At 54.3% G+C, this 27,238-nt stretch overlaps 9 protein-coding genes across 9 annotated transcripts; 6 read left to right on the top strand and 3 right to left on the bottom strand.

The window, feature by feature from the left end:
- Positions 1–1,933: 1,933 nt before the first annotated feature.
- Positions 1,934–2,122, top strand: IAQ61_004878 (uncharacterized protein; the record flags this gene model as incomplete). Its single annotated transcript, XM_066096530.1, has 1 exon — positions 1,934–2,122. The coding sequence occupies one exon, from the start codon at positions 1,934–1,936 to the stop codon at positions 2,120–2,122; it is 189 nt and encodes a 62-aa protein (XP_065953848.1).
- Positions 2,123–4,365: 2,243 nt separating this feature from the next.
- On the top strand, positions 4,366–6,084 carry IAQ61_004877 (uncharacterized protein; the record flags this gene model as incomplete). The annotated part of the gene is made up of 1 exon (XM_003839480.1): positions 4,366–6,084. The coding sequence occupies one exon, from the start codon at positions 4,366–4,368 to the stop codon at positions 6,082–6,084; it is 1,719 nt and encodes a 572-aa protein (XP_003839528.1).
- A 1,305-nt stretch (positions 6,085–7,389) lies between these two features.
- Positions 7,390–8,154, top strand: IAQ61_004876 (uncharacterized protein; the record flags this gene model as incomplete). Its single annotated transcript, XM_066096529.1, has 1 exon — positions 7,390–8,154. The coding sequence occupies one exon, from the start codon at positions 7,390–7,392 to the stop codon at positions 8,152–8,154; it is 765 nt and encodes a 254-aa protein (XP_065953847.1).
- Positions 8,155–8,245: 91 nt separating this feature from the next.
- On the top strand, positions 8,246–8,842 carry IAQ61_004875 (mitochondrial 37S ribosomal protein mS45; the record flags this gene model as incomplete). Its single annotated transcript, XM_003839479.2, has 1 exon — positions 8,246–8,842. One exon carries the CDS (start codon positions 8,246–8,248, stop codon positions 8,840–8,842), a length of 597 nt encoding a protein of 198 aa, XP_003839527.2.
- Positions 8,843–9,091: 249 nt separating this feature from the next.
- IAQ61_004874 (uncharacterized protein) lies at positions 9,092–9,745 on the bottom strand (the record flags this gene model as incomplete). The annotated part of the gene is made up of 2 exons (XM_003839478.2): positions 9,092–9,601; positions 9,674–9,745. 2 exons carry the CDS (start codon positions 9,743–9,745, stop codon positions 9,092–9,094), a joined length of 582 nt encoding a protein of 193 aa, XP_003839526.2.
- Positions 9,746–9,803: 58 nt separating this feature from the next.
- On the top strand, positions 9,804–12,942 carry IAQ61_004873 (uncharacterized protein). The gene is made up of 3 exons (XM_003839477.2): positions 9,804–10,672; positions 10,743–12,508; positions 12,568–12,942. The coding sequence occupies exons 1-3, from the start codon at positions 10,339–10,341 to the stop codon at positions 12,922–12,924; spliced, it is 2,457 nt and encodes an 818-aa protein (XP_003839525.1). The 5' UTR covers positions 9,804–10,338; the 3' UTR covers positions 12,925–12,942.
- A 1,294-nt stretch (positions 12,943–14,236) lies between these two features.
- Positions 14,237–14,761, bottom strand: IAQ61_004872 (uncharacterized protein; the record flags this gene model as incomplete). The annotated part of the gene is made up of 1 exon (XM_066096528.1): positions 14,237–14,761. One exon carries the CDS (start codon positions 14,759–14,761, stop codon positions 14,237–14,239), a length of 525 nt encoding a protein of 174 aa, XP_065953846.1.
- Positions 14,762–14,808: 47 nt separating this feature from the next.
- IAQ61_004871 (uncharacterized protein) lies at positions 14,809–22,273 on the bottom strand (the record flags this gene model as incomplete). Its single annotated transcript, XM_003839475.2, has 4 exons — positions 14,809–15,315; positions 15,367–21,364; positions 21,421–21,605; positions 21,656–22,273. 4 exons carry the CDS (start codon positions 22,271–22,273, stop codon positions 14,809–14,811), a joined length of 7,308 nt encoding a protein of 2,435 aa, XP_003839523.2.
- IAQ61_004870 (uncharacterized protein) lies at positions 21,972–27,150 on the top strand (the record flags this gene model as incomplete). The annotated part of the gene is made up of 5 exons (XM_003839474.2): positions 21,972–22,563; positions 23,160–23,420; positions 23,476–26,570; positions 26,613–26,856; positions 26,936–27,150. 5 exons carry the CDS (start codon positions 21,972–21,974, stop codon positions 27,148–27,150), a joined length of 4,407 nt encoding a protein of 1,468 aa, XP_003839522.2.
- Positions 27,151–27,238: the final 88 nt, after the last annotated feature.

The raw sequence follows: 27,238 nt of genomic DNA, 5'->3' as shown, positions 1-27,238 counted from the left end.
GACCTGCGGTCGGGAGATTGCGTATTTGAATACACGTCGAGAGAATACGAGATCAATCTGTCTAAAACTCATGACATGGAGCTGACACGACAGGGTGATGTGTGTGAGGTTGTAGCAGAGCTTCCCTTGGAAGGTATACGGCTGAGCAGTCGAGACTTCCCAGGCTGGCGTGTCTCATTCTTAGCAGGAATCGTGCGAGTACACTTCCAAGGACCGTTGTGCAACAGCTTTGTTGCGTTGCTCCTTTCTTGATTTCAGTCCGGTCTATGCCAACAGCAAAAGCCGCGATCCAGTGAAGTAAAAAAGCAAACGTGATTGGATGGGCGAGACCAGCATAGGTCAGCCGGACAGGGGAGTCAAGACTGGGCTGACTGTTGGCAGCGAGTCACAGTGCGCTCTCCACTACCATTGTTCTACGTAGGAGAGGACAGGGTAGGTACCGCCGGTCTGGGTATTCGAGTCACTCGCAGTAGCACACAGAGGTGTGACTGGAGCGTGGAGTTCTAGCCCAGTCTACTAGAGTACCTCTGTATGTAAACTGTCTGTGACCAAGGCCAACCAAGCCAGTTTTTGGACAGCCGCGCAGAGAGAGAGATTTGGCCCGGTCGAGTCGACTGCCCGGCATGGAAACGATTGTTTGGTTGGTCACAGAAAGAGAAATAACAAGACGGGCGTCCACTCCGCTGGAATGGATCCACGTGGACGAGGCAGCGTGTCGCTTCTGTCCATGATTTCCGCTGACCATGTCATGGCGCTTTCTTCTGTGAGGCGCGACCAAAGAACTGAGCGGTGCAAAGGTCGACGAAGGCTCCGCACCAACGTTCGAGAGTGCAGGCCCACGTGCGACAACAGCACGGGTTCTAACGGAAGCGATGAGCAAGACTGGTTACCTACCTGCGCCAGGCCAGTGGTGCTGCTGATGCTGTTCTTCGTATGGGCGAGCCGTGTGAGCTCATCTGCAAAATGCCCAGAGCAGAGGGAGAGGGGGGGAAAGCAGGAAAAGCAGGAAACGCAGGAAAAGCAGGAAAAGCAGTGGTTCCATTCGCCCTGTTGGTGTAGTCCGTCCGGGGAGGGTTCGGGTTGCCGGCATGCCGAGATGGGATTGCGTGATTGGCTGGCGGTGGCCCGAGAGAAGATGGGTTCGCTGCCTGCTGCCTGATCTACTAATTGCTGACCTGAACGTTGGTTGCAAAGGGAGGCAGGAGCGAATGCAGGTGAACCAGACCAGGCAGCCGCAGCTTCCTTTGATCCCTCCTGCCCCCATCCCATTGCCTCGCACCCGTTCACTGCACGCACGGGAAACAACGGGAAACACAACGTCGGACTGACAGGTGTGGATGGGGGGATGGCGCAGTCATTTTTCGATGAACGGCGGTTCCGTGGTTGGAGGGGCAGTCCAGTCCATAGACTTGGAAATGTGGGAAGGGGGAAGGATCTGCCAGCTGAGGTCCACTGATGTGATTCGCTTCTCCGCCGGTACTTGAAGCGCCCAACGGTAGGGCTCGTAAAAGCGGCCGCCGCTGCGCTGGAAATGCGCGCTACGAGCCATAACCACAGCCACGGAGGGTTGGGCCCACACCACACATGTACCTACTCTACCTATGTGTGTAGTCGCTCGCAAGAAAGACAAGGTTCTTGCGCGACGGCTTTCGGAGGAGGTCCGACTTGCGTGCGATGGTCCATAGAGACGCCAGCGCCCGGCAGATGCCGCTTGCTGGTGCAGGCTAAAGCTTCGCATGCAGGCCGGATGCAAGCGCCCATGGATTGCCAGGGGCCGCTCTCGTTGGAGCGATGCACAAGCTATGGGCCTGCCAGAAATCGATCGAGATGGGTGTTGTATCTGGAGTACCTGTAATACCGAATCCAGTGACAGTATACCGAATCCAGTGACAGTCTAGTAGGCAAGTCGCGTTGAGTTGACCGTGCAGAAACCATGTTGGAAGCCTTGAGTGAGGTGAGGAGAGAAGATGACGAGGCCTATGTATGGATAGATAGAGGGGCCGCTCCAGCGCTGAATGCCTCCTCTTGTGCTGGCATTGTACTGTACATGCCTACCATACCTACCCACTGGGACAGTGCTGTCGGCAAGGAGCTGTGGTGGAGCAGCCAGCCAGTAGGATGACGGCCCCGGACTAGGCTGGCCTTGGAAGGCTGGGAAGCGGGAGGTGCACAGTCAAGGAGGGCCAAAACGGGCCAACACTAGGTAATGTGTACTGTAGAGTACATGACATGGTCGAGTCTCAAGCCTGCTACAGGTGGTTAGTCAAACGTCGTTGTCTTGCTGCTGTCGTGTTGAGTGCGCAGCCAGCGACGACGCGACTACTGTGGTAGACATGTGCACTGTATATTTACTCGTATTGAATACGTACTCTGTGGGTAGGCTTAAGGATAATAGGCCGAGTGTTGACGAATGCAGCACTGATGGTGTAGGCATTGACAGTCGTGGGCCCAGGGCCCAAGTGTGTCATCCATACCACTACTGTAGGGTGGATCATAATGTCTGTAGCATATACGCTAAGATCAACACAGACAACTCGTGGGTCTTGTACTGTATATAGGAAGATACTGTATACTAGTCGTGTATACAATTAATTCGCAGTAGGGTATCATAGGTAGTATGCATGTATGTACACAAGTCTGGTCCCTGATCATGCAAAAAAAAACACCTCTAGACTTGCTTACTACGTAGGTTATGTATGGATTCACCGGCCGCGCCTACCCTACCAATTCCACTGCGATGGGACAGCGTGGGCGTGGGCGTGGTGTGGTGAGAGGTGTGAGAGGGCGTACACACAAGAAACAATGCCTACCTACTACTGTACCTACGTACATACACACCCACCAACTCTCTACCCGTTCTCCTCCAGAGTAACGCCCAGTGTCGTGTACCTCCAGGCTCCCAGCACTGTGGCACAATCATAGTCAACTACTACTTGGGGCTGGCCAGGGTTTGGATGTAGTGGTTGCGATGGTGGCTCAGCGATGCCATTAGTCTGCCTTTGCACTTTGCACCCGCCGCCGCCCCTCCCCTCCCCTCCTCTCCATACCATCCCATCCCATCCCCACCCCCCTCCTCCACACCACACACCCCCAAAAGCTGCCATCCACCTACAAACTCTCTTTTCTCTCTCTCTTTCTCTCTCTGTCCCCTCTACACCACCATCTTTAATCTACTTACCTACCCACATAACAGCAGTATACCCCCCAAGGTAGTGCTGCTCTCCCGTCCTTCCTGCTGCCTGGCTGCCCTGCCGCCTGCCGCCTGTCGCCTGCCGTCTACCGTGTGAGGCCCAACGACCGTCGTCTCATCGCGCCCTGCCGCGTGTGTATCTGCTTGGGTGTGGGTGTGGGTGTGAGTCTGTGAGTCTGTGTGTGTGTGTGTGCACTGTGGTGTGTATCGGGTCTACCTATCTGTGTGTGGTGTGTCTGCTCGGCTTGTGGAAAGACAACGGGCGGGCTGCCCCTCCGCCTAATTGGCCTCGAGTCTCGACAAAAGGATCGCCTGGACTCGGGATCCTGCCCTACGCGTCCCGTCATTGGCGCACGCCGCCGTTGCTGGCTCCCCTCCCCCCTCTCTTCCCCCCCCCCCCCATCCATTTCCATTTCCCATTTCCCTAAATCACCGCCGCTTGCAACGCGCGCCCTTGCCCGCTCGCCAGCCTGCCAGCCAGCCAGCCTGCAAGCAATCATCCAACCACCAAACGAACCCGATTCTCGACTTTCGACTGCGCCAGGGGCCTTCGCTCGCTCGCTCGCTCGACAAACTCTCTAGCGCGCCCGCGTCCCTCTCGTTTCTCTTCTCTCTGTGTGTTTCGCCCACGTCCCTTCAGCTCAGGTTCCCGCCAGCCCAACACGGCCTCCCTCGCCAAACCTCACATCGCATCCCTCCCACACAAAGCCCTCCACACACATACCCCCCCCCTCTCTCTCTCTCTCCTCTCCCCTCTCCCCTCCCCCCTACGCCTTGACCAGTCGTCGGCCGTCGGACAGCTGCATTCCCCCCGTGTCGCCTGCGCGCACTCTGCCTGCACTACTTTCCTTGCGGCCAGGCCCATCGTCGCGCTAATTGCTCGCACTCCTTCCCTCTTATCCACACCCTTGGGGCCTCAGTTTTCGTCAACCTCCAGCAGCGCATTACGACGTTTCGCAGCTGTTTTAGCCCAGGCAGCCCTCGCCCTCTGCGCCGCCCACGACAGTCTGACAACATTCGGTCCGGTCTCTGACGCATTTGGCCAACTCTCGCCAAGTCGTCGCATTTGGACGTCTTGCACGCTTCGACTCGCCTCGGCCACGCTTCTTTGTCCCCCAACCCTCTGTTCCCAACCATTGCCACCCCCGCCGCCATACCTGACGTCAAAGGGAAGAATGGCCGGCGGGCCTAGTCCGAGCAGTACGAGTCCCTCCAATCTGTCCAACAGCCCTTTTCCACGCGGCTCTCTGAGCAGCTCAACTTCTTCCTCCCCACCCAAGGCTTTTGCATCTCACTCCACCATGACGGCTGACGTCTTCTCGCCGTCGCACTCGTACGGCATGCCCGGCCCCATCGGAGAGCGCAGGCCGGCAGAGAAGAATGCCCTCTCTCTCCTCTCCTTTAGCGACGCCGACACCCTTCCCGAAACCAAAGGGCGCCATCACACCATCTTCTTGCGCAAGCTTCCCAGCAACAGCGATCGCGAGGCTGTGCGCAACATCCTTCTGTTTGCCAAGGACCTGGTGGATTGCGAGCTGGTGCCCTCTTCTCGCTTCCCCGATGACCAAGGCTTCGCATCCGCCGTCGCCCATTTCCAGACCCTCGAGGGCGCAAGGGAGGCGCGCGACCTCCTCAATGGGAAGCGCAACGCGACCAAGGATGCGACACTCATCGTCGAGCTGTTGCACGAGGGTCAGCCAGGCGCTATCGGCTCACGGCGCAACACTGTGGACAGCGGATCGACACGACAAGGACCCATTGCCACTGCACCTCCCAATGGTCGACAATCCTCTCGATACAACGGGACTTTTCAAAACATGGAGAAGATGTCTCCACCCAACGGAACCCCGGGTCTTGGCAACGGAGAATTCCCCGTCAACAATCTCTTCTCCCCGACGTCTCCTGTCAACACCACCTTTGCCAGTCGCAACCTGGGGAAATCGGTCATCAATGACGAGGCCGACGATGATGACGGCTTGCTCAGCGAATCCTTTGGATATGCTTCCAGCGGCCCAGCCGTACAGGCTAATGTCCAACGACGGGCTACCAACCCCAACTCAGCCATGCCTGTATCTCGATTCGCATCGCTCTCGCTGAACACCAATGGCGTCAACGGCATGAGTCCTCCGCCAGTGTCCAATTTCACATCACCCAGATCGGGAGCCAACATGCAGTCGCCTGGTGCATCGCTTTCTGCCATGTCTCCTCATGCTATTCCATCCGCCCTGAGCAATGGCCCGAACACGGGATACCAGCAGTACTCGCAGCATTTTGCACGTCCGACTTATCCTCCTGTCAACCCTGCGGATCAAAACCCACCGTGCAATACGCTATACGTTGGCAATTTGCCCATGGATACCTCGGAGGACGAACTCAAGGCTGTCTTTTCTAAACAGCGTGGATACAAGCGTCTTTGTTTCCGCACCAAGCAGAATGGACCCATGTGCTTTGTCGAATTTGAAGATACATCGTTTGCTACCAAGGCTCTCAATGATCTCTACGGATACATGCTGCACAACAGCGTCAAAGGTGGTATTCGATTGAGCTTCTCCAAGAACCCTCTGGGTGTGCGAAGCGGACAAAGCGCTCCCATGGGGCCATCATCCGCCATTGCACCCTCGACCCCTCTTTCGGGCTTTGGAAATAACGTTGCGGCTCCCCCCGGCTTTTCCACGGCTACCGGCCCACCCCCAGGCTTGTCAGCTCCTCCAGGGCTCTCAACCAATGCCCACACCAATGGTAGCTCTGGTTTTGGAATGTACTCTAATGGGGGCTTTGGCATGGTGCCGAACGAGATGGCCAGCCCTCTGCGCCAGCCTCTTGCTACCAACGTTTCTGGAAACGGTTTCAGCAGCATGGGTGGCGCCTACTCGGCCTACATGATGGGACGCTGAAGAGGACGACTTCAGGCTGCTATGCTATCACGATTGACGATCTAGGAGTTTGGGGTCATGTCGTCACTGAGCATCTGCAGAATTTTTGCTCCATCAGTTGTGTTTATGTCCTGTCACTTCTGTCATTGCACGGTGTTGAGTTGTTTGGTTGAATATTGGTTTTCTTTCCTTATCTTGAGCAGGGGCATGGGAACTGGCGCGGGAATCTCCTCCTGGACGTTGTGTCCGTTTGGCTTGGGCTGCATTTACCAGCATACAGCGATGATTCCCCCTATGTGCGACTTCTTTGTATTTTTTTTCTCTCGCCGCGTTTTCTACGCGGTTCGGGCGTCTCAGGGGTTCGAGGTCTTCCATCTTTCCTTTTATTAGACACGCGGTGCTGTTATGAATTTACTGGACTGTCATGTTCCGGATCAACGGGTTCGGGATGGCAATCCGGAAAGACTATAGACAGTGGCGCGCACGGGGTTATCACTTGTGCTTCATTGCTGAGCATCATTTACCACTGCGGACCTCTTGGGGGGCTTCGATATACAAACTGTGTGTAGCGACACCTTTGCTTGTCCCTCCACCAGACGGTGTGTATGTTATCTTCCTTGCTTGTGTGTGGCTGGGTCACACACGGCAGAGTAAGGGCACGATGGGGGAGCGCTTCACTGCATATTGGCTAATTGTTTGCCACGCTTTTCGTCTTCTTTGTTCCTTCTTCCTTTTCGACACTGCAGGGCCTTGAGCGCATTTTACGCTTAACGGGCTTTCTATGCTCCACGGGCATACCTGGAGCAAATCTCTGTCCTTACCATCATCTTTGTGCATCCTTGCCCCATGCATCTTGGCTTTGCACAGTAATTTCTCGCATTGTATCACGTGTTCCTGACTGTTCTTTTTGGCTTTGGCCTCCTTATAGGTTTAGCAATAACATCTGACGGTTCTGGGATTTTTGGCAGCGTAAAGAAAGTCGAGTTTGGAAGATGTGCAAATTGGCTTATTATGCCTTATAGTTCTTGGGTCAAGCCTGGCTTGTAAGGCAGTGAAGCTAGTTCGACGTGATATACTTGTAATTTTCATTGTTTGCTGTTTGAGGCTCTGAGGATGTCGGGTGTCGGGTATGTTGCAGTCGGTGAAAGAACGTCCGTGATTGGCCAGGCAATGCTACGCTCAATGCCAAGCGAAGCTAGGCGCATTTGCGCGAGCATTGAAAAGGCGAATTTCAACCGTGAAGCGCAACCCGTTCATCCCAATTGCCTCGCACAGCACCTGCCACCCATCATTGGCTCAATGCGATAGCATTGCACGCTCTCCACAATGCCACCTCGGGTACGCTCCGCCAGATTTGCCTGCTCGTCCACAATCGCCCCCTCACGTCCTAGCTCGTGCCCGTCAGCGCGGCCACAACATATCACATTGCCTCTACAGCCATCACGGCAATTTTCACATACCCCATGCCACCAAGTCACATTACGGCGGCGGAAGTTCTACGAATGGATGAATGGACCGGGCCGGGCAGTGAAGGACCCTCTACCAGGTTCCACCAATTACCTAGGAGCATACGACAAGTATGGTAATCTAGTTCGGGCAGGTCCGGGATGGCGGAGAGGCGGAGATGCAGCATCTCAGACTCAATCGCAGTCTGCGAATCCAGAGTCCAAGGATGAGAAGGCCGCCGAGGGAGCTGCGCCATCTGGCCAAGAAAACCTCGACGACCTGGAAGCAGCAATACGGACAGGCGAGGCTGAAGCTCGAGATGCTAAGCCATCGAAGAAGTCACAAGAGGACGAGAATAAGCTGCCACCAGAAACCGCGGAAGATTTGCGCCCGTTTCCAATAAATCCATATTTTCGCAGTCAGCCAGTGCTGAGTGAGGAGCTGCGGGAAGCAATATACCAGCGAGTTAAGAAGGATGGCGCAACCGTATCGCTTGCTAGTGTCGAATTCGGTGTCAGCAATGAGCGTGTTGGCGCTGTTGTGCGGTTAAAGCAGATGGAAAAGGAGTGGATTGCAAAGGTATGTCTTTACAACTTTTCTCCATCCCCCTCGTATGACATGATGAGACTTCTTAAATTCGATTAGTCTTTAAGACATCTACATGGTTACAAAACTTGAAGTCATGCTCTTCCTGATCGTCATCAATCCAGCTCAGTCCTTTTCACGTATGACATAGATGAGGGAGGGCACTGCTAACGCAACATCCCAGGGCAAAACCCTCGCCACCCCTTACAGCAAAGCCGTCCTTTCCATGCTCCCAACAACTCCCCACGTCGATAGCTCTGACCCCAAGAATAAAGGCAAGCGCCCCATTACGCACGAGCCCATCAATGACCTCATTGTCCACCCCGCGACGCGTCAACAACTCTTCGTTCCCGTAGCCGAGTCCCGCCGGTTTACGCGCGTCGATGCGGGCAAAGCTTTTGACAACGACCTCATGCCAGCCGACTTGCGCATTCCACACCCGGAACTCGTTCAGGCGGAACGCGAACTTGAGTCAGGTCTCTCATTTGACGAGCGTCGGAAGCTCGCCGAAGAGCGCTTCGAAGCCGAGGCGGCTAAGAAGGCTGCTGAGCAGAGGAAAAAGGAAGAGGAGCTGCGGAGTTTGAAGGTCATTCCCCAACGGAGATGGGATTTCGTATTCAAGGATGTCAGGGTTGAAAGCGCTGGGAGGGATGGCAATGGTACCGAGGCGGCAGGTTGGAGATATGGGGTCCCGCACCAGGATAGGAAGAGGGGGATTCCCAAGATTCCTACGAGGGTGGAGGCGTAGGACTGTATATTGTATTGCATGGCGTGTAATTGTACATGATATGATGATGATGATGATGACAAAGGGGGTCTCTATGCACCATGGATGCTAAATATGCATTGGCTGCATTTTGGAATGAAAATACCCTTTTCGCTTTGCACAAACATTGGGAAATGGATTGATGTCTGTGTAGAATGACTGGCCGCCCCATCTGCCATTAGCTGATGTGCACATGTGATGTCGACCTCCAAACCAGCCCCTTGTTCCTATTCACCGATACTGCATCTTCTGGCCTCCTCTCTTCTCCATCTTCGCCTGTCTTTTGCTCGCCACCTCCGGCTGCGGTACCCCCGCTGCATCCGTGTATCCTCCTCGCATGCCCGTGTAGAACCCCCATGCCGCATAGGCAGAGTACATGGGCACTGCAACCCAAAACATCCAGGCCCAGTCGCCCAGTAAGGCGGCGAGTACAATGCACCCATAGGTCCAGTAGACAACGTCCCACATGTACTCTGTCAGCCCCTTGGCATCCAGATCCTCTCCTGGACGCTTGATGGCTCCATCCGGCGTGAGCGTGGGGCGAGAGAGGCGTTCAAAGTAGAATTGGATGAATAGCTGCGGGGCAGAGAGGGCGAGATAGAGAAGCAGGGAGCGGCGAGTAAAGGACGAGCGGAAGAGGGCGGCGCGCAGGAACCAGAAGAGGATGTGGACGAAGATGGTGATGTACAGGGTCTGGTTGAGGCGTGCCGTGTTGGCCGCGGCGAGCGTCTTGGTGGCTTTCTAGAGGGAGAGAGGCGGGGGCGATGAGTCTGGAGGTAGATGGGACGGTAGTGTAATAGGGGGTCTATTTACCTGGGCCATGATGGTGAGTGAGACAGTGGCAGATTGGTAGGTTGGAGGGTTGGAGAAGATGGCATTGTCCATGTGGGTAACTGTTTTTTTCCGTTTCCACCCGTGCGCTTGTCCACGTTCCGCTCGAGCAAGACAGCCGCGGCGGTCTACGCGCCAAACTGCAACTGCAACTACAATGCCAATTAATAACAACAACAACAACAACGAACATCACCCGTCGCCTGCCCTTCCTCTCTCTCTCTCTCTCGCTTCGCCGCCCAGCAGTTGCCTCACCAGAGCTGCCACTCGATCAGCCTTTACCTTTGGGACCCTGTGCGCGAACGAATCGGGGCTGCGTGTTTGCCAATTCGCTTTGTCGAGCACGCCGCAAGCGTCAGTCACCTAGCAACAGCTAAGAAAACAACACCGACGTCGACATTCACCGAGGCACGCGCCTGCCGTCTTTTGATCGACGACTACAACAACAACAACAGCCACTCCTGCTCTCTTTTGTCGACGCTCCAGCTCTCACGCTTGTCTCCGCGCCCATGTTTACACGGCCGTAGTCGATTTGAACCCAGCTCGGCGGCTCCAGAAACTCCCTTGGTGGGTGCACTCAGCAGTGACGGCAGATAGACACACATATACACACAACTTCAGGCACCTCGCCTGCCCGCCCTCTCGCCATGACGCCGCCAGCGGGCGTGACGGCCCAGCTGCGCCAGCTGATATACTACCACCTCGACAACGGCTTCCTGGAAAACGCCCTCTTTCTCGCCGGTCGTCTGCATGCCCATGAGCCCCGCAGCCATGACGCTTCGCATCTGCTTGCCCTGTGCAGTCTGCGCCTCGGCCGCTACAAGGCGGCCTTTGACTACGCACGCGCAAAAGGCATGCATCTGCAGCATCTGGCGTGTGCCTACGTCTATGCCCAGGCCTGTCTGGCGCTCGAGCGCCACGAGCTGGGGGTCCAGGCACTGGAGAAAGTCAGGGGACTGTGGATGGGACGAAACCACTGGAGTAAGCTCTGCCTTGGATGCACTTTATCCACGTCCAGTGGAAGGAACTGCCTGCTAATAAACCCCCCCAGACAAACACTCGGAGACCTCGCGACGACATGTCCCAGACGCCGCGGCCTGCTACTGCTTATTGGGGAAACTCTCGGCCGCGCACGGAGACAGCAAAAAGGCAATTGAATACTACGTCGAGGCGCTCAAGATCAATTCCTTCATGTGGGATGCCTTTACGGGGCTTTGCGACACGGGTGCGGTGGTGAGGCCGCAGAACATCTTCCAGATCACTCCAGACATGCTGGCATCGATATCGCATGCTGCCGCAGCCAATGGACACGCCCACCACGTAGCCGCGCCGCAGGAGAGCCATGATGGCCGCAATCCCTTTGTCTCGACGCCAAACGTGGACCCCTTCAATCCGCCCTCGCGCCAGGTCGGCGATGTTGGACTGAATCTCCGAGGCTCGAACCTGCTATCAAGGCTGAATGGGAGCAACCAGCCATCAAACGGTCTCGGTGGCGCATCCCTATTTCACAGCATGGACACTCCGGTCGCAAACGGCCAAAACGTACATGATGAAGATGCCATGATGGGCGAAGGAGGAGGTGCTGTAATGCACGATCACCCAGACATGGCACTCGCACCTTCACGAAAGCCCCGGACGCATGCTTTCAATGCGGCAGAGGAGCCACCACGCATGCGGCCAATCACCTCGAGGATGCGCACCAAGACGAACCCAGAGAGTAGTGACCAGACCGACATACCGAGGCCGATTAACCAAAACGGCCATAAGAGGACCGTTTCAGGTCACTCATTACAACAACCACAACCGCCAAATGCGCCACCCCACGATCCCACTGCGGCTCCGCCCCGGCGAAGCGTGCGACTACTCAACTCGATAAGCCAGTCCGTTCAGACTCGCAGTAGCAGACTAGGTGGCACGTCAAGCAGGGATGCAGAGTCTCAGCAGCGACGGGAGCTGAGGAGAACCAAGACAAGCACGACCAAGTCTAGGTCAGGGACTACGTCAACCGTGGGGAGAGTCGTGAGTGGCAATAGGAAGCCCCATGTGGACGACAAAGAGTCGGCCAAACCCGAGTCAAGACCAGCAAGCGCAGCGGCCGTTGCAGCACCACAGCCGAGAATGGCCCCTCCGCCAATAGATGCGAATCGAGAGCGAGACGCCATCAACTGGTTGCTGGAATTACTTCACAACATTGGAAGCGGGTACAAGCATCTGAGTCGATACGACTCCACCAAGGCAATAGAGGCCTTCATGTCAGTGCCAAAAGCCCAACGCGACACACCTTGGGTACTTGCACAGATTGGGAAAGCCTACTACGAGCGCGCGCAGTATGCAGAAGCAGAGAATGCGTTTCGAAGGATACGAGAAATCGCGCCTTCACATATGGAGCATATGGAAGTATACTCCAACACCCTCTGGCAACGAAAGGAAGAGGTGGCCCTAGGCCATCTGGCCCACACACTCATGGACCAAGACCGTCTTTCACCACAGGCCTGGTGCGCTCTTGGCAATGCAAGCTCCCTGGATCGTCAACACGACGATGCTGTGAAATGTTTCGCACGTGCTACGCAACTCGATCCAAAGTTTGCCTATGCTTTTACCCTCCAAGGGCACGAGCACGTTGCTAATGAAGAATTCGACAAAGCCATGGCCGCATACCGCAACGCCATTAGTGCCGATAACAGGCACTACAATGGTTGGTACGGCCTGGGTGGTGTGTACGAGCGGTTGGGCAAATACGAAGTCGCTGAGAAGCATTATCGCGCCGCGGCTCAGATCAATCCGAACAATGCCATGATTCTTGTCCGGATAGGTCTTGTACGTAGACCTCCTTGCTCCCCCTCCCTTGCACACCCCATACTGACCCCACACACCAGGTCCTCGACCGTCTCAAGCAGACGGAGCCCGCGCTCCTCCAATTCGAACTCGCGCTCAAACTCGATCCGCGCTCCATCATGGCCCGATTCCGCAAAGCCCAACTCTTGCTCAAACTCTCGGCCTCGGACGAGGCCCTGCACGAACTCCTTTACCTCAAGGACGCGGCGCCAGACGATGCCAATATCCACTTTTTGCTCGGCAGATGCTACAAGAAGGTTGGTGATCGGGCGAATGCTATTCGCCACTTGACCGTGGCGATGAATTTGGATCCAAAGAGCCATGCGGTGATCAAGGAGGTCATGGAGGGGATTGATGGGGATGACGAGGGCGGGTGGAGTAGTGAGGAGGAGTCTTGAGGTTTTTTTTGGAGGATGGGGATGGGGGGATGGGGGACAGAGGGTTGTTCGTGGTTTTGCCTGGCGTGGGAAGAGATGATGATTGATGATGACGATGAAAGCATTCCTACACCACACACACATACGCCGTACCTCACACCCCCGAACAAGACAAAAACTTTATAATCTTAAAGATCTCATGGCTGCCTGCCGCATCCTTTTCTCGAATTTACCCCCCCTGTTCTGCACACCTCATCTCAGCTCAACCCCTCCAACCCCCTAAACCATACCCAGAACAAGAAAAACAATCAAAGGAAAACTGTACAAAACGGAAAAAAAATCAGTCTCCCCAGAAGGAAATCCTCGATATCACAGTTCCGTAGGTTTTGTCCGCCTGCACAGTTTGCGGGGAGGGGAGTGGGGGAAGAGGGGTGGAGAGGGAGAGGCGTAGAGAGGGCAAGGCTGAAATCCGGGTTACAAAGTCAAAAAAAAATATTGGGACCTGTTCACTCGCAGTTTTGCACTACTGCATTGCTCGTACTTGGTGTGATGGGATCGGGTGGAGTGGGGCGCGAGTATAGCCGTTTGTGCTGGGTGAATGCATGTAGCCTTGCGGATAGGACATGCACGGGAAGGCGTTTTGAGCGGGTGGGTTTGCATTTGGGGGTGGAGTTTGAAATGGGAGTTTGAATTTGGCAATGGGAGTTTGAATTGGGCTTGGATATGGAGATTAGCATGGACAAGGGCATGGGGATTAGCATTAGCATTTGGCGTCCTGATCAGAATAATACACGGTTGACGGGGTTTGTTTTATAAAGAGTGTGATTGTTACTTGTGGGTTGGGTTGGGCTGGGTTTTTTGGACCTGTGTTGTTGGAGAGATGTTGGTTGTGGGTATTTGTGGTGGGAGGTAGGGAGGTAGGAGGTAGGAGAGGAGAAAAACATAGCATAATCCAACGTCATGTATTCACATCACCCATCACCGAATCCACTCCACCCCTGCAAACCCAACCCAACCCAACCCACCTTCACCCACACACAGCGCATCTCCAAGAAAAAAACCCCAAAACAAGTAGGACTAACACAAAAACATTATTCCTATAAACAACCTCGCAAACGTCATACCCACACGTTCCTAACCCCCTAGCACAACCCAGCCCACCCAACTTTCCAAGCGTAGAAAACAAATAAAGAAGAAGCTCGTCCCTCAGACCAAGGTATATACCGTCAACGCCCCATAACCACATGCAACCCCGTACCCACACCCCATACAAACAGCCAACCAAGACAATCCCAATCCGCACCAAATCAAACCACTCGCGCGTGCTGCTTGTTCAAAGAAACGCCCTGGAGCGAATGATCAACCGAATTGTTCTCTTCCTCTTGAGGCCCCGGCCGGCAGAGTGTGCGAGATGGTCGTGGGGTGGAGGCGAAGCGTCGACGTCGGCGTCAGCGTCCGAGTCCGAGACCTCATTGTCAGTGATTTCGAGGTCCATTTGCTTGATGCCTTGCATGACGCCTTGGTCTGAAGAGGCGATGAGGGTGGAGCCTTCATGATCGTCGTCGAGGTCCAGGTAGATGTGCTCGAGCTCGTCCTCGCCCTCCTGCATTGCCATTTCCATGTCCATTTCCATGCCGGTGCCAGTATCGTGTCCAACGGAAAAACCAGCGTCAGTCCCAACTCCAGGACCACCACCAAGACGGCTACCAGTGCCAAAGCCAACTCCCCCAATCGCAGAATCCGCCCCAGAAATTACCGACCCATTCGACATGACCTGTTTCAAAGGATTCCTCGAATAAACATCTACAGCAGCTGAACCCTCTTCATCTTCATACAACGGGTCCAACCTCCTAATCATCTCATTCCGGGATCTCCATTCCCCCCTCCCCTCGGAGACCCCGTCATCTACAAAAAACCCTTCTGTCCAGAAACGCGTCGAAGGTTACTCCTCAGGGAGCCGTACTTTCCCTTTTCATTTGCACTAGCCTCGCCCATTTCGCCCATCAGTAATCCAATAGAGGATCCGCGACGTGAACGTTGGTCGCCAGCCTCACTTGCCGGCCCTCCCTGGCCTGGGACACCCAACGCGCTCCTCCTCTCCACCCTCAAGTTTTTCCACCCTTCGAGTTCTCGTTCGAGACGAAGAGTCTTCTCCCTCTCTTCGCGAAGCTCACGCTCAGCGCGCTTAGCGGCAAGTTGGTTGGCTGATTCTGAGGACTGCAGGTCGTCAATAGTCGCCAACAAGCTTGAAATCTTGTCTCGGGATTTGTTGAGGTCCTCAACCACAGCAGCGTTTTGCTTATCACGACGTTCGATTTGCGTTTGCAGATCACGAACTGTGCGGTCCACATTGCGGACGCTTCGGGATTCGGAGAGGCGGGTTGATTCCGAATTATCAAGGGCTTGTTCAAGCTGTTTCGTCACGTTAGCTGCTGAAGAGGGTATGAGTGTTTAGAGACTTACCTCTTGAATCCGGCCGTGCAAGAAACGCACGTCCTTGCCAGCGGAACCACTGTAGCCCTTTGTCTCTAGATCTACAAGACGGAGCTGGAGGTCCTTCAAAGCCTTCTCGACAGCCGCCTTGTCTTTGTGGAGTTTGACGTTGGCTTCGCGTTCGGCGACGATATCCTTTTGGAGCTCTTGCGCAAGGGCTTCAGCGCGACGCATCTTGCCGACGGCGGCCGCCGTAATGTCTTCTTGCTGTGCGAGACCGGACTTTAGCTCCAGCAAGTCGCGATCATAGGCTGCAGCATTACGCATGGCCGGTGATTCTGAGCGAGAAAGCTCGTCAAGTGTGTCTGCAGCTTCTTGAAGACGGGCTTCGAGGCGCTTCTTCTCTTCGATTGCAGAGTCGCGTTCAGCTGCAAGATCATCAACGTTGGTACGGAGGGTGCGGACTTGCGACAACAGGCTGACAATCTTCGACTGTGCTTCGTTATGTGCGTTGGCCGCCTCGTCGCGGGAGTTGGAAATGGTTTGTAGAGTCATCTCCAGACGACTCTTTTCCTTTGCCCAAGTCGATGAGTTGAGCAACTCGTCGTCCCACTTGTTTCGGAGCTCCTCAATCTCCTCGCGCAACCGGCCGTTTTCTTCGCGAACGAAGATGATATTCTCACGCTCTTGGTCGAGCTCAGTCGTGAGTGTGGACAGCTCGGCCTGGTACTTCTTGCGTGTTTGCTCAAGCGATGTCTCGCTGTCCTCAATATCGTGAGCATGTTGGCTTCTATAGTCCTCAAGCTCGTTCTGAAGACGCTTCTTGGCCTGTAGAGCTGTCTGAAGATCTGCCTGAAGGTCTTCAACACGCTCGTCATATCGCTGAACCTGGCGTTGGAGGTCTTCAACCATACCGTCCATCTCTTTGCGTTGCGCCATGATGGTGGCGCATGTCTCTTCCGTCTCCTTTGCTTGTTGCTTCGCGAATTGCTCAGCACGTGAAGCCCTCAGCACCGCGATTTCGGCCTGTTCGAGCTTGCTGAAGTACTCGTCTGCCCGGCTCTTGTAGAGGTTCAAGCTGGATTGAACGTCAACCAGAGTAGACGTCTCGTTATCAAGACGGATTTGAAGGTCCGCAAACTCTTGTAATAGCTGATTGTGGTTGGCCTGCTCCTGTTCCCGCTCGGACACCATCTCGTCATACTCGGCCTGTATCTCGCGAATCTCCATTTCCATGGAAATCTTGGCTTGCTTGATCTCGTCAAAGGCCGTCTTGGCATCGGCAAGCTCGTTGATGGCATTGTTATGGGCCTGCACAATCGACTTGCGCGACTGTTCCTGCGAGGTCAACAGTTCAAACAGTTCCTCATGAGACTTGGTCTGGACTTCCTGGTATGACAGCTGACCCGACTGCAAGCTATGTTCGAGAGCGGAGACCTTCTTTGCAGAATCATCGAGCATATCATGCAAGCGATAGTTTTCGCGCTCCAGCTTCTGGACCCGTCGCACTGATGGACTGTCGTCCTGCCAGCCGTTGCGGGTTGGTGAACGTTCCAGTTGGCCTCGCAAGTGCTTGTTCTGCATCTCTGACATTTGCAATTGATTTTGTAGCAGCTCCAGCTCAGCAGCCATATCCATACGGTTGTTGAATGCCACGGTGTCGACTGTTCGATCAGAGCGGGCAGAGTCATTTGTGGCGTTGCTGATGTGTCGCTGGTTTGTCGGAGTGTTCGTGACCGAGAACGGCCTTCGATTCTCGCTTTCCTTGCGGTTGTGTGTTGGCGATCGCCTGGCATTGGCTTGATTCACTTGTGAGCTGTTCATCTCTTCAAGCAGCGCTCGCTTCGAATTAGCATGGCGTGCATCCATGTCGTTGAGTTCACCTTCATGCCTCTGTCGCAATTCATCAAGCTGAGCTTCGGCCCTGGAGTAACGTTCACTTGCTACGCGCAAAGCTTGGTTGGCAGCTTCCAAACGTTCTGCAAGGTCCACGGTCTTTGCAATATCTGGCTTTGCGGCTTCATAGGTCTGAGGGAATTCAGCAGAGTGAGGATCAAAGACCTTGCGAAGTAGTACAAGTTGCTGGTGGCACTCTTCAAGTTCGCGATTAGTGTTATCAAGCGACGTTTGGACAGCGCGAGTGTTGGCTTGTGCTTGAGTACGCAGCTGTCGTTCAGTCTCAAGTTTGCGATTGACATCCGCGAGTTGAAGGTTGATTGTCGATGAGGCTTTCTCTGCATTGCGGCTGGACTTGTGTTCTCTTGCAACTTCATGATTCAGATCCTCGAGGCTCAACGACAGCTTCTCCTTCTGCTTCTCCAAAGAGGCAATGGTGAGCTGCGCATCTTCGAGTTGACGGAATAGACGCTTGTTTTCCTCCTCGGCCTTGGACTTTTCGTGCGTCAGCTGAGCGATCTTTGAGCGCTGAGTGTCGCCCGCTCGAGAGTTAGATCGTGCAATGTCTAGATTCTTTTGCTGGACCTTGTTGAGTAGAGCTCGGTTGTCATTTTCTGAGGCAGCCAGTCGCCCCTTGATGGTGACCAGCTCGCGCTCAAGACGTTCTTTCTGCTGATCATTGCGCTCTTTGAATGAATCGGAGTCGGCAAGCATTTGTGTCAGGTTATGGACTTGCTCAGCGAGGTCGTTTCGCTCAGCCTCAAGCTGGTCGAGTTGCTGGTCCTTGGCTTCAAGCTCGCGTTCCTGAATGGCTTGTCGCTCTGTCGCAAGTCTTGTCTGCGCGCGTTCTGCTGCCGCATCTGCGTCCAGCTTCTCTTCTTCCAGCTTCAGATACTTCTCGCGGAGGCTGCGAAGTTCAGTCTGGTATTCTTTACGCTCCTTTTCGTGGGCAGCGCGAGTCTCTGTAGCCCGGCGCAACACATCTTGTTGAGCATACATCTCTTTCTCGATGGTGATCTTCGACTCGTTCAGTGCATCAAAATCGCGCTTGAGGGTATCGTACTTGTGCTCTCCAAGCATTTCAACGTCATCACGGGACTGTCTCTCTCGGCTGAGCTCCTTCCGTACTTCGAAGAGCTCTGCCTTGAGCGCCTCGGTTTGTTCTTCAAGCAGCTTTCGGCCTTCGGTATCTTGTGCATCCTCTGATATCTTCTCTTCTAGCAGACGCTTGGCATCAGCAGCCTCGCGCTCCAGCTGCTGCTTCTGCGAACGGACAGCATCTAGCTCTGCCCTTGCATCACGGAGACGGCTCTGAAGATCGTCATGCTTCGATGCCAAGGTACGTTTCTCATCGTCGAAAATGCGGCGATCTTCCACGTATCTCTTCAAGTCAGTCTTCAGGATGGCCAGCTCACTCTCTTTCCGCCGAATGAGATCTTCATAGCTTGTTGATGTTGAAGAGAGGTCAGAAATCTGTTGCCGAATCTGTCGATTTTCGTCCAGGAGCTCCTTGATGTGCTTCTTGCCCGCTTGTACTTCTTTTGCGGAGGCAGCAAGTTTGATATCGAGATCCTGGTCGTTCTTGAGTAGTTTTGCTTCGAGGTCCTGCAACTTGCGCTCTTTCAGACTGAGATGGCTGCTGAGCATCTTCACTTCCTGAGACAAGGACTCCTCAGCCTGAGTACGTTGCGCCTTGGCCTTCTCAAGCTCTTCGATCTGACGACTCAGGCGAGCACTCTGCTCTTCCAGGTCCTGGTTTTCGCTTTCTAGCCTGCCGATGATTTGGCCAGCCTGCTCGAGCTCTCTGCGCAGAAATTCGACCTGCTCTTCAGTCTTCCTCTTTGCCTCTACTAGAGCATCCAGCTGATCTTCGAGCTGATCTTGGTCCTCGATAGCGCCTGCAAGCTTTTCGGATAGCTCAGCTTCACGCAGTTGAAGGCGTTTGAATATCTCCTCCTTGTCAAGAGCCAAAGCACGTTCGCTTTCGAGCGTCTTTTGGATGCGCTGGATATCCATTTCGGCACGTCTTTTCTCATCCTCGACACGCTGCTTCTCTTCTGCTTCCAGTAGCATCTTCTCCTCGAGTTGCTGAATCATTTCATCCCGCTTTTTCACTTCCGCTGCTTGTCGAGTGGCTCCAAGCATAGGCCTCATGCGAGCAAAAAGCCTCCACCACGGATTCGACTGAAGATCCAGGTAGACCGAGAAGTTACGCTGAATGATTCGAGTTGCCTCCGCTCTGTACAGACGTTTGTTGGCAATGCGACGTTGGACAAATCCACGCGCCACCGACTGAAAGCGTATCATGATATCACGAATGAGCGTATCTCTTTGGTCTTCTAGTTCGGCGAGTACACCTGCACGAAAGAAAACCTTGGTGATACCCACACGATAAAGAGCGCGATCCAGGCTGAGCTTCTCCAAGATGATCTTGGCTGCAACCTGTCCTTCTAAATAGCCCTTGGGAAGGTCTCTACATAAGACCTCATATCGTTGACGGAATTCAACAAAGTTGAGTCGATTGGGAAATCCAGTACGCGCGATACGGATGCCTTCCAGAACACCGTTACATCGAAGCTGATCTAGAACAAGTGGGGCGCTGAACTGCTTCGGTCGCTTCTTGTGATTTGGCAAGATACATCGAACGAAGTGCGGATGTGTTGAATGCAGCTGGGTCATAAGTGTCGAAAGTTGCTCCTTGTGGCGCTGGGCGACAGTGCGGAAGAGTCCTTTCTTGACCCGGCTACGAGCTCCGCCCATCTCATCATCTACGTCGGCACAATCTGCAAAGAGTGTAGCGATCTGTTGGTCTGATGATGCGGACAACAGTCGCGTGACATTGTCATTCAACGGATCCTTGTTCTTCTCGAGCCAGCCTTCGGTAGAATACTCGACTTCAGCAGCGTAGTGTGTAAGGACGAAGCCTTGTGTGAGGAGAGAACGCTTGTATTTTGTGCTTTTGCGATCCCATAGGGAGTGTAATTTCTCGGTGAAGGTTTTGTCGGTAGCCTTGGGCATCACACTGTCTTCGTCCAAGCAGGAGAAGATACCAATAGGATTGGGTAATTCGATGAGGTCAATGGTAGGCTGTAAGTCACGACCAAAGTCGATAAACTTCCATTCGATCTGCTCGCGTGCATATTCTTCTTGCTCCAACACGAACATATGGTGGTTGAAGAATTGTTGGAGCTTTTCATTCGTGTAATTGATGCACAACTGCTCGAAGCTGTTCTCGTCGAAGATCTCAAAACCGGCAATATCGAGCACACCAATGAAGTGAGCGTCGTCACCAGCAGCTCCAGTCTGGTCTAGTTGACGATTGATGCGGTCAACTAGGTCGCCGAAACCACGCTCATAGATGCCTTTTGCGAGCGCATCGATTGCGAGATTGACTTGCTCTGGTGTCTGGACTTTTTCCACCCATTCACGTCCTGCCTTGACGCGAGGATGTAGCAGCGCTTTGATGAAGTCTTCGGTAGAAATCCCAAGGAGCTGCGCCACGATGCGAGCCTGTTGTTCTGCGGCGAAATTAAGTGTTGCTTGATCCGCTCGCCGGCTCTCTTTGACAGCTCTGATGTTGCCCAGATGCAAGACTGCTGCAACAGTCTTCAGGATCGATGCTTGCTCATGGTCGGCAAATCCCATGATGTGAAAGGCCTCCACGAGCGCGTTCCACTCGTCCTGGTCCGAGACACCAGATATGACGTCGTTGCCATGCTTGGTGTAGTCGAAGTCTTCGGTATCTTTGCCATCTAAGAAGAATTCTCTCTTCATATTATGTTCTGCTCCCCGGAGTAGTTGATAAAAGATATGATAGTTGCGCTCATTCGGATTAATTCGCACGACCCTGGACTTTTCCAGCAAGTACCAGTCAATGTATGCACCCGCAATATGGCCATTACGAGAGAATTCGATCCTAATGAACTTTCCAAAACGTGATGAGTTGTTATTTCGTACTGTTTGGGCGTTGCCAAAGGCTTCGAGGATGGGATTCGCGCGCAGAATTTGCTCGGAGAGATTGGAAAGGTTGCGGCCTCCTGACTTTACTCGTGGGGTTTCCGAGTTTGCGACGGCAGCTAGATACTGTATCACTTTCTTGGTGTTTTCCGTCTTTCCCGCACCGGACTCGCCGCTATCACATGTTAGTGTTGTACCCAGTTGGGCCCATGATTTCCTTCTACCACATACGTCACGAGGATACTCTGGTTTGTGCCTTCATCCACCAGACTACGAAAGGCCTGGTCTGCCATGGCGAAGATGTGTGGCTTGGTCTCCTCTCGACTCCGCCCCCGGTACATGTTGATGTAATCTCGCGAGTAGATTGGCAGGGGGCAGTACGGGTTGATAGTGACCAAGAAGAGTCCCGAATACGTCTGCTAATGTCAGTTGCTGCAGTACAGAAGTGGAGGCATGCCAGACGTACATAAATGAGATCGGCCTGATACCGCATATGCAGATTGTGGATGACCGAAGGCTCGTTCAAGTGGGTCAGTTCGGCCATGTCGTCTGCCTTGTCAAACTTGGCCGGATTGACCTTGTCGACGGCATCGGCGTCGACGTGCTGTTGGGAGCCATTGTCACATTGGACCAGCAATTGCCCCTCTGGCAGCTCCTCGACGACCCATCCTCGCACAAAAGCCGTGGCTGCATCTCGGAGCCATACATAGCGCTTGCCGGAGAAGTCGTTTTCGCCCTCGACGATGCCCCCCATGCGTGGTGCTTCGTTGTCGTCGTCGGAGATGAATTGGGGCGCAAAGGTGCCCATGGGCGTGCTATTGCGATGCGAGTTGGAGCGCAGCCGGCTCGAATCGCTGCGTCCCACCAGCGGGCTGGTGAGATTGGTGAGCGACTGGTGTCGGACATGGCCCATGGTGACGTCTGGCTCGGCGAAGGGCGAGGATGTGAGGAGGGCAGAATTGGGCCGCGTTCCATTCGAAGCTACTACTCCCGGGGGCGGTGATGCAGAGGCCGTGGTCCGCGCAAACGGGCTGTTACGCGAATTGCGTGCAAAGGGGCGGCCATTCTGCGCAGGTGCGCTCATTGTTGTAGAAGGAGGTATTCGGTTGGGTGACAGGTGCGACGAGAGACTTATCTTCCCATTCTGCGAGTGTGCACCCAAGGAAGGAATGCAACCGCCAGCCAGCAGAAAGCCGGAAGAAGTCACAGAAGCGGGCGAAGACGAGGAAGGGGAGGCAGAAGAATTATGTATTTACAAGGATGCACCGCCTGCTTTTCCGAGCTTGAGGATATCGGTGGGTTACAATGGATATGCAGAAGAGGGGACGGTGCCACATGCGCTCGCTCACTCTCCACATGCAATGATGGTCTGTAGTATGTAAACAAACTCTCCGCCCGCGCCAATGCCAGCGCTCGAGCCCTCACCCCGGTAACCACAGCCTGTAAAGATCCCGGTTAGGCTGTTACTGGTGCCTATTCCTCCCTATCCCCACTTGTCCTCCCAACTTTTTCCCTACTCCGCCTACTCTGCACCTATTCCTCTCTACTTTGCTGTAATTACACAAATACCTGACCGACCCGCTCGCGAAAGAAGCACGACCCACCACAGCAGTCCAGGGGCCCCCATAGAGTACTTCTACATGCTGCATACACAGTAGACGCGCGCAAGAGCAACCACACGTGACACACCCCGAGAAATTGATCCGTCCATCCCATGTCCATGTCCATCCACGGCCACCACCACGACCCACTCGGCCCTCTTGCTGCGACCCAGACTATCCAACCACGCAATCCATCAACACCATCACCTGCTATTACTACTACTACTACTACTACTACTACTACTACTACTACTACTATCACTGCTGCTGAGTCACCGCGGCTCCTCGCCCCTCTTGAAACCTGCGCGCTAGCTGCCTCATGTTGTTGACGGCCAGTGCAATCGTGACAAGAGACGCGTAGAGCTTCAGTCGCCGGCCGCAGCATGGCCTACAACAGCCATCAGCCGCCCGGGTACGGCTCGCCTTTTGCTTTCTCTCATCCGCGCCCTCAGCAATCTGCGCCCGGCACACAGTCTGATGGGCACCAAGGCCACTCGCACGTCCAGCATGCTCCTGCCCCCAATGTCTTTCCAAGCATCCCAGGGCTGCAACAGCCACCTCCTGCTCTTCCTGGCTTCAACTTTGCTTCCTACAGCCAGAACAACCAGCAGCAGCTTCAATATCCCCCAGGTAAGTTCGCGCCAGCCTGCCTCGCCTCCAGGCCAATTCGGCTAATGTTCATAAGCCGGCGCGTGGCCACAACAGTTACCCCCAGATCCCCAAACCTGGATGTCCATGTTCCAGCAGCACGGCATGTTCCCGCCTCCGCCGATGCCTGGTGTAGCTGGGCCTCTACCGTCGCTTCCACAGGCACCGCAGCATCACACAATGCCCATGAGATTCCCGCCCCCCCCACCCCCACCACAATCTTATCCGCAGCCAACCATGCCTGCAGGGGGTCGCATACAAGAGGTCACGGACAGCGACAGGGAGGATGGCGAGCTGAGCGAGAGTAACGGTGCCTCGCGAGTCCCATCCACTGGCAAAGCGCCCATGGGAACTCCACGCTCTATGCCCCAGGTCACGTCGGCTGCGCGTCGTGTGGAGGAGGCTTACAATCCTGATCGCCCAGCAGTGGGGCAGACACCTTCTAAGCCATCTGCCGCTGCGAATTCTCGGCCTAAGACTCCACCGAGCCTGGAGAAGAAGGTACAGAAGGACCGAGAGGAAGCTAAGCAGTTCATAAAGACCCTAAACAGCAGCGGCATTGGTTATCGCGTACTTGCACAAGAGCCATTAGATGCCGAGCTCCTTCGAGGATTGTACCAAAGTCTAAATCTTCCGTCTGAACCTGCGCAGATTGCCCTTCCAAACGGCAACGCGAATGCGACAGCTAAGTCTGCTGCTGAACACCTCTCGAACCAGTCGAATCAACCAGTCGACAACAGCAAGCCCAAGCAGGCCGTTCCGGTGGTCAAGACCAATGCAGTCTCCTCGATGGCCAGCAAGGCGGCAGCGTCACCCGTTACGCGAGGCGATCGTACAGATTATATTGCGCGTCTGCAGGCCGCTAGGATGGCCAAGCAAGCAGCTGAAGCAAAACCTAGCACGCCCCAGCAGACTTCTCAAGCCAATTCTACCAGTAAATCTGCTACCACTGTGCCAGCCGTCCAGGCGTCACAGGCCACGCCAACACCTGCTGTAAAGACGTCTATAACCGATGAACAACGTCGAGCACGAACCACTGAACTAGTAAAGCAACGCTTGAAAGAGCTAAAGGGGCAGCCAAAGTCAGCACCACCTGTCAAGGAAAATACAGTCTCAGAGCCTCTCACAAAAGAGACTGTTCAGCCTCCTAGTGCGCCAACTCAAAACACAATTCCTGCCACAGCCACCTCGGACACTCGGGCTAACCGTGCCCCCATAACTGCATTTCCGGGCATACCAGGGCTTTTCATGAACAATCAGCAACAGCATGTTAGGGAGACCTCGACTCCTGTCCGCCCGACATCTTCGATACCACAAAAGCGGTCAGCCCCTTCGGACTCTACTGGAGCATCTACACCTCACAGTTGTGTCACTCCCTATTCTCGGCCACTGGGCCAATCTCCGCATGCCCCTCATGACGAAGGAGAGTCCATGATCATCCAAGTCAGTGATGATGAATCCAATGGTAGTGACATGGATCTTGATGACGACGAGCCAGGGCAGAAGCTTTCCTCTGGTAGCATAGCTATTACTCAAAACAGGTCTCAAGATGTCGGTACTCCATCTAGTTTACCTCCTCGTCCAGGCTCTGCTAAGCCCGCTTCGTCCACTTTTAATACGTCCGGTCCTCAAACGCCGTCTACGCAGGCACGAGAGAAGGAGCTGGAGAACAAAGAAAAGCAGCTTGCAGCCATGCGGTTGACTCTCAAAAAGAAGCTGGCCGAGAAACGTGAAAAAGATAGGGCTGCAGCTGCCGCCGCTGTCGCCGCCACTACTGTGACGACATCATCACCACTCCGTCAACAATCTTCCACTTCTGGGCCACATCCTGAAGAAGGTGTAGTCCAGAAGTCATCGTACATGGCCATTGATTCTGGAGGATCTCCAGCTAAGGCAACACGCGCCATCGCCGACTCTGGTAGGGATCACAAACATCAGAGGCGCGCTGAGCTACAGTCTCAGCTGCCTACTCTCGATGCGGAGATTGCAAACAACGCAAGCCGAATGGCTCGCCTTACCGAAGAAATGAACAAGCTTGTGGCCGAAAACGAGAAGATCACCAAGGCCAAAGCACAACTCACTCGCGAGCTTGAAGATCTAGGAATAGATACTGAGGGGATGTCCCATGCGCAGCTAAAAGCTAAGAAAGACGAAATCGAGCGCGAAAATTCTCCTGAGAAGGAGGCTTCGTCCCAGGAGGCGACTATGGCATCTAATTCCTCTGGCGAGTCGCAAACTGCTTCGACGACGGAACCAGCTGTTGCGGCGGCTCCGGGACCGTCGCCGCCTGAATTATCCACTAATTCTAATACCTTCCCAAATTTCACTGGTCTCCCTGGCCTTGGTCCTCCCACGCCGCTCCTGCCAAAGGCTATGCCTGAAGAACCTCCCAAATCCAAATCACCCATTTTGCCCGACGACGCCGTAAATTTGCGTGGGCCGCAATCCGAGAATCAATCCCAGAATCTGGATTCCAACAAGGCCGAGCCTACCCGACCCGAAGATATCGTCGCTGTCGAACGTGGCTCAGCCACTCCACTTGATGACGAGGAAGATTTCTATAGTCCTCCCCCTCCAGATGAAATGGATCTTGATATCGAAAGGACTGCTGAAGCAGCCCCGCAGATTCCGGTGGACCCTACTGCCAGTGATCCAATATCTCCCTCTGAGGAAGGAGAAGTTGAGATGTCTGAATCAGTAGATGAAGCTCAAGATGAAGAGGATTATGAGCCAGGAGAACCTGCGATCGAAACGAAAACAGCATTGCAAGTTACAGATGCTTCTGGCATAGACGCTGGGCGCTCTTTGGTCACATCTCAAGATTCTACTGAAGATGAGGAAGACTATGAGCCTCCAGATATCGATCGGGAGATGCCTGAAGTTGACAAGAGCATTGCCACTGCTGGGTCTGGTAACACAATGCCCCCCGCTGAAGGAGACGATGATGAAATGGACATGTCGACATCGTTGGAAGAGTCAAGTAACTCGAATTCGGATTTGGATGAAGAGATTACTTCCGAACCTGACTCCATATTAGGGCCCAACGTGTCGCCTCCGCCTACCGGCAACGCTGGTACTCTAGCGCGTGGATGGCAGGTCACAGATGCAGCTGATACCTACGCTGTAGACTCTGTATGTTCTCCGTTACCTAGGAGGCATCGCTAATTATAGTAGGTGGCACCGGTAGAGGATAAAGATGAAGCAGTTAGATTCACTCCGTACGAGAGCCCTCTTCGAATGTTCAAATCGTATCGGTACCATCCTAGATACGCTAGCGAAGTATCAGGTGGCTTCTTGTCTTGGACTTTTAGCCATCAAATTGACCCACAGAAACTCTTGTGCCAGTACGAGTCTGCGGGTGGGTCCTGCAACGACTCGACTTGTACCGATCAGCACTTCCGAGACATTAGTATTACTGGTGCGTAGCAGGAAAGATATCAAGGCTCGCGTTGGTCTTCGCCCGTCGACTGTACGCAGACTGACACTGTGCATTATAGGTGAGAAATTGCTCGTCCAACTGGGCACAGCGAACCCCGGTGAGACGGCCGAGGAGAGGCAGAGGTGGAACGACGGTCTGCGCGGTGTTCTTAAAGAGCTCCGTGTAAAGAACATCAAGGATCCCAATGGCATTGCTGCGGAGATTGCAAAGTACCGCCGCCACTTTCTCAACGACGAAACTCGAGTCGTCAGCCTGCCGCCGGCTGGACAGTAGACCAAGGTTGCGTACTGTTGTGCATACGTGCTACTGACCCTTGACTCCCACCAGCACAGCATAGTCCTCTTGTCCCTAAACTTCTGCG

This window comes from Plenodomus lingam (genome assembly GCF_022343315.1).
Source record: "Plenodomus lingam strain CAN1 chromosome Unknown contig_19, whole genome shotgun sequence".
NCBI classification, from domain to species: domain Eukaryota; kingdom Fungi; phylum Ascomycota; class Dothideomycetes; order Pleosporales; family Leptosphaeriaceae; genus Plenodomus; species Plenodomus lingam.
The sequence above is the reverse complement of the archived record's forward strand: the minus strand, read 5'-3'. Positions and strand labels throughout refer to the sequence as shown.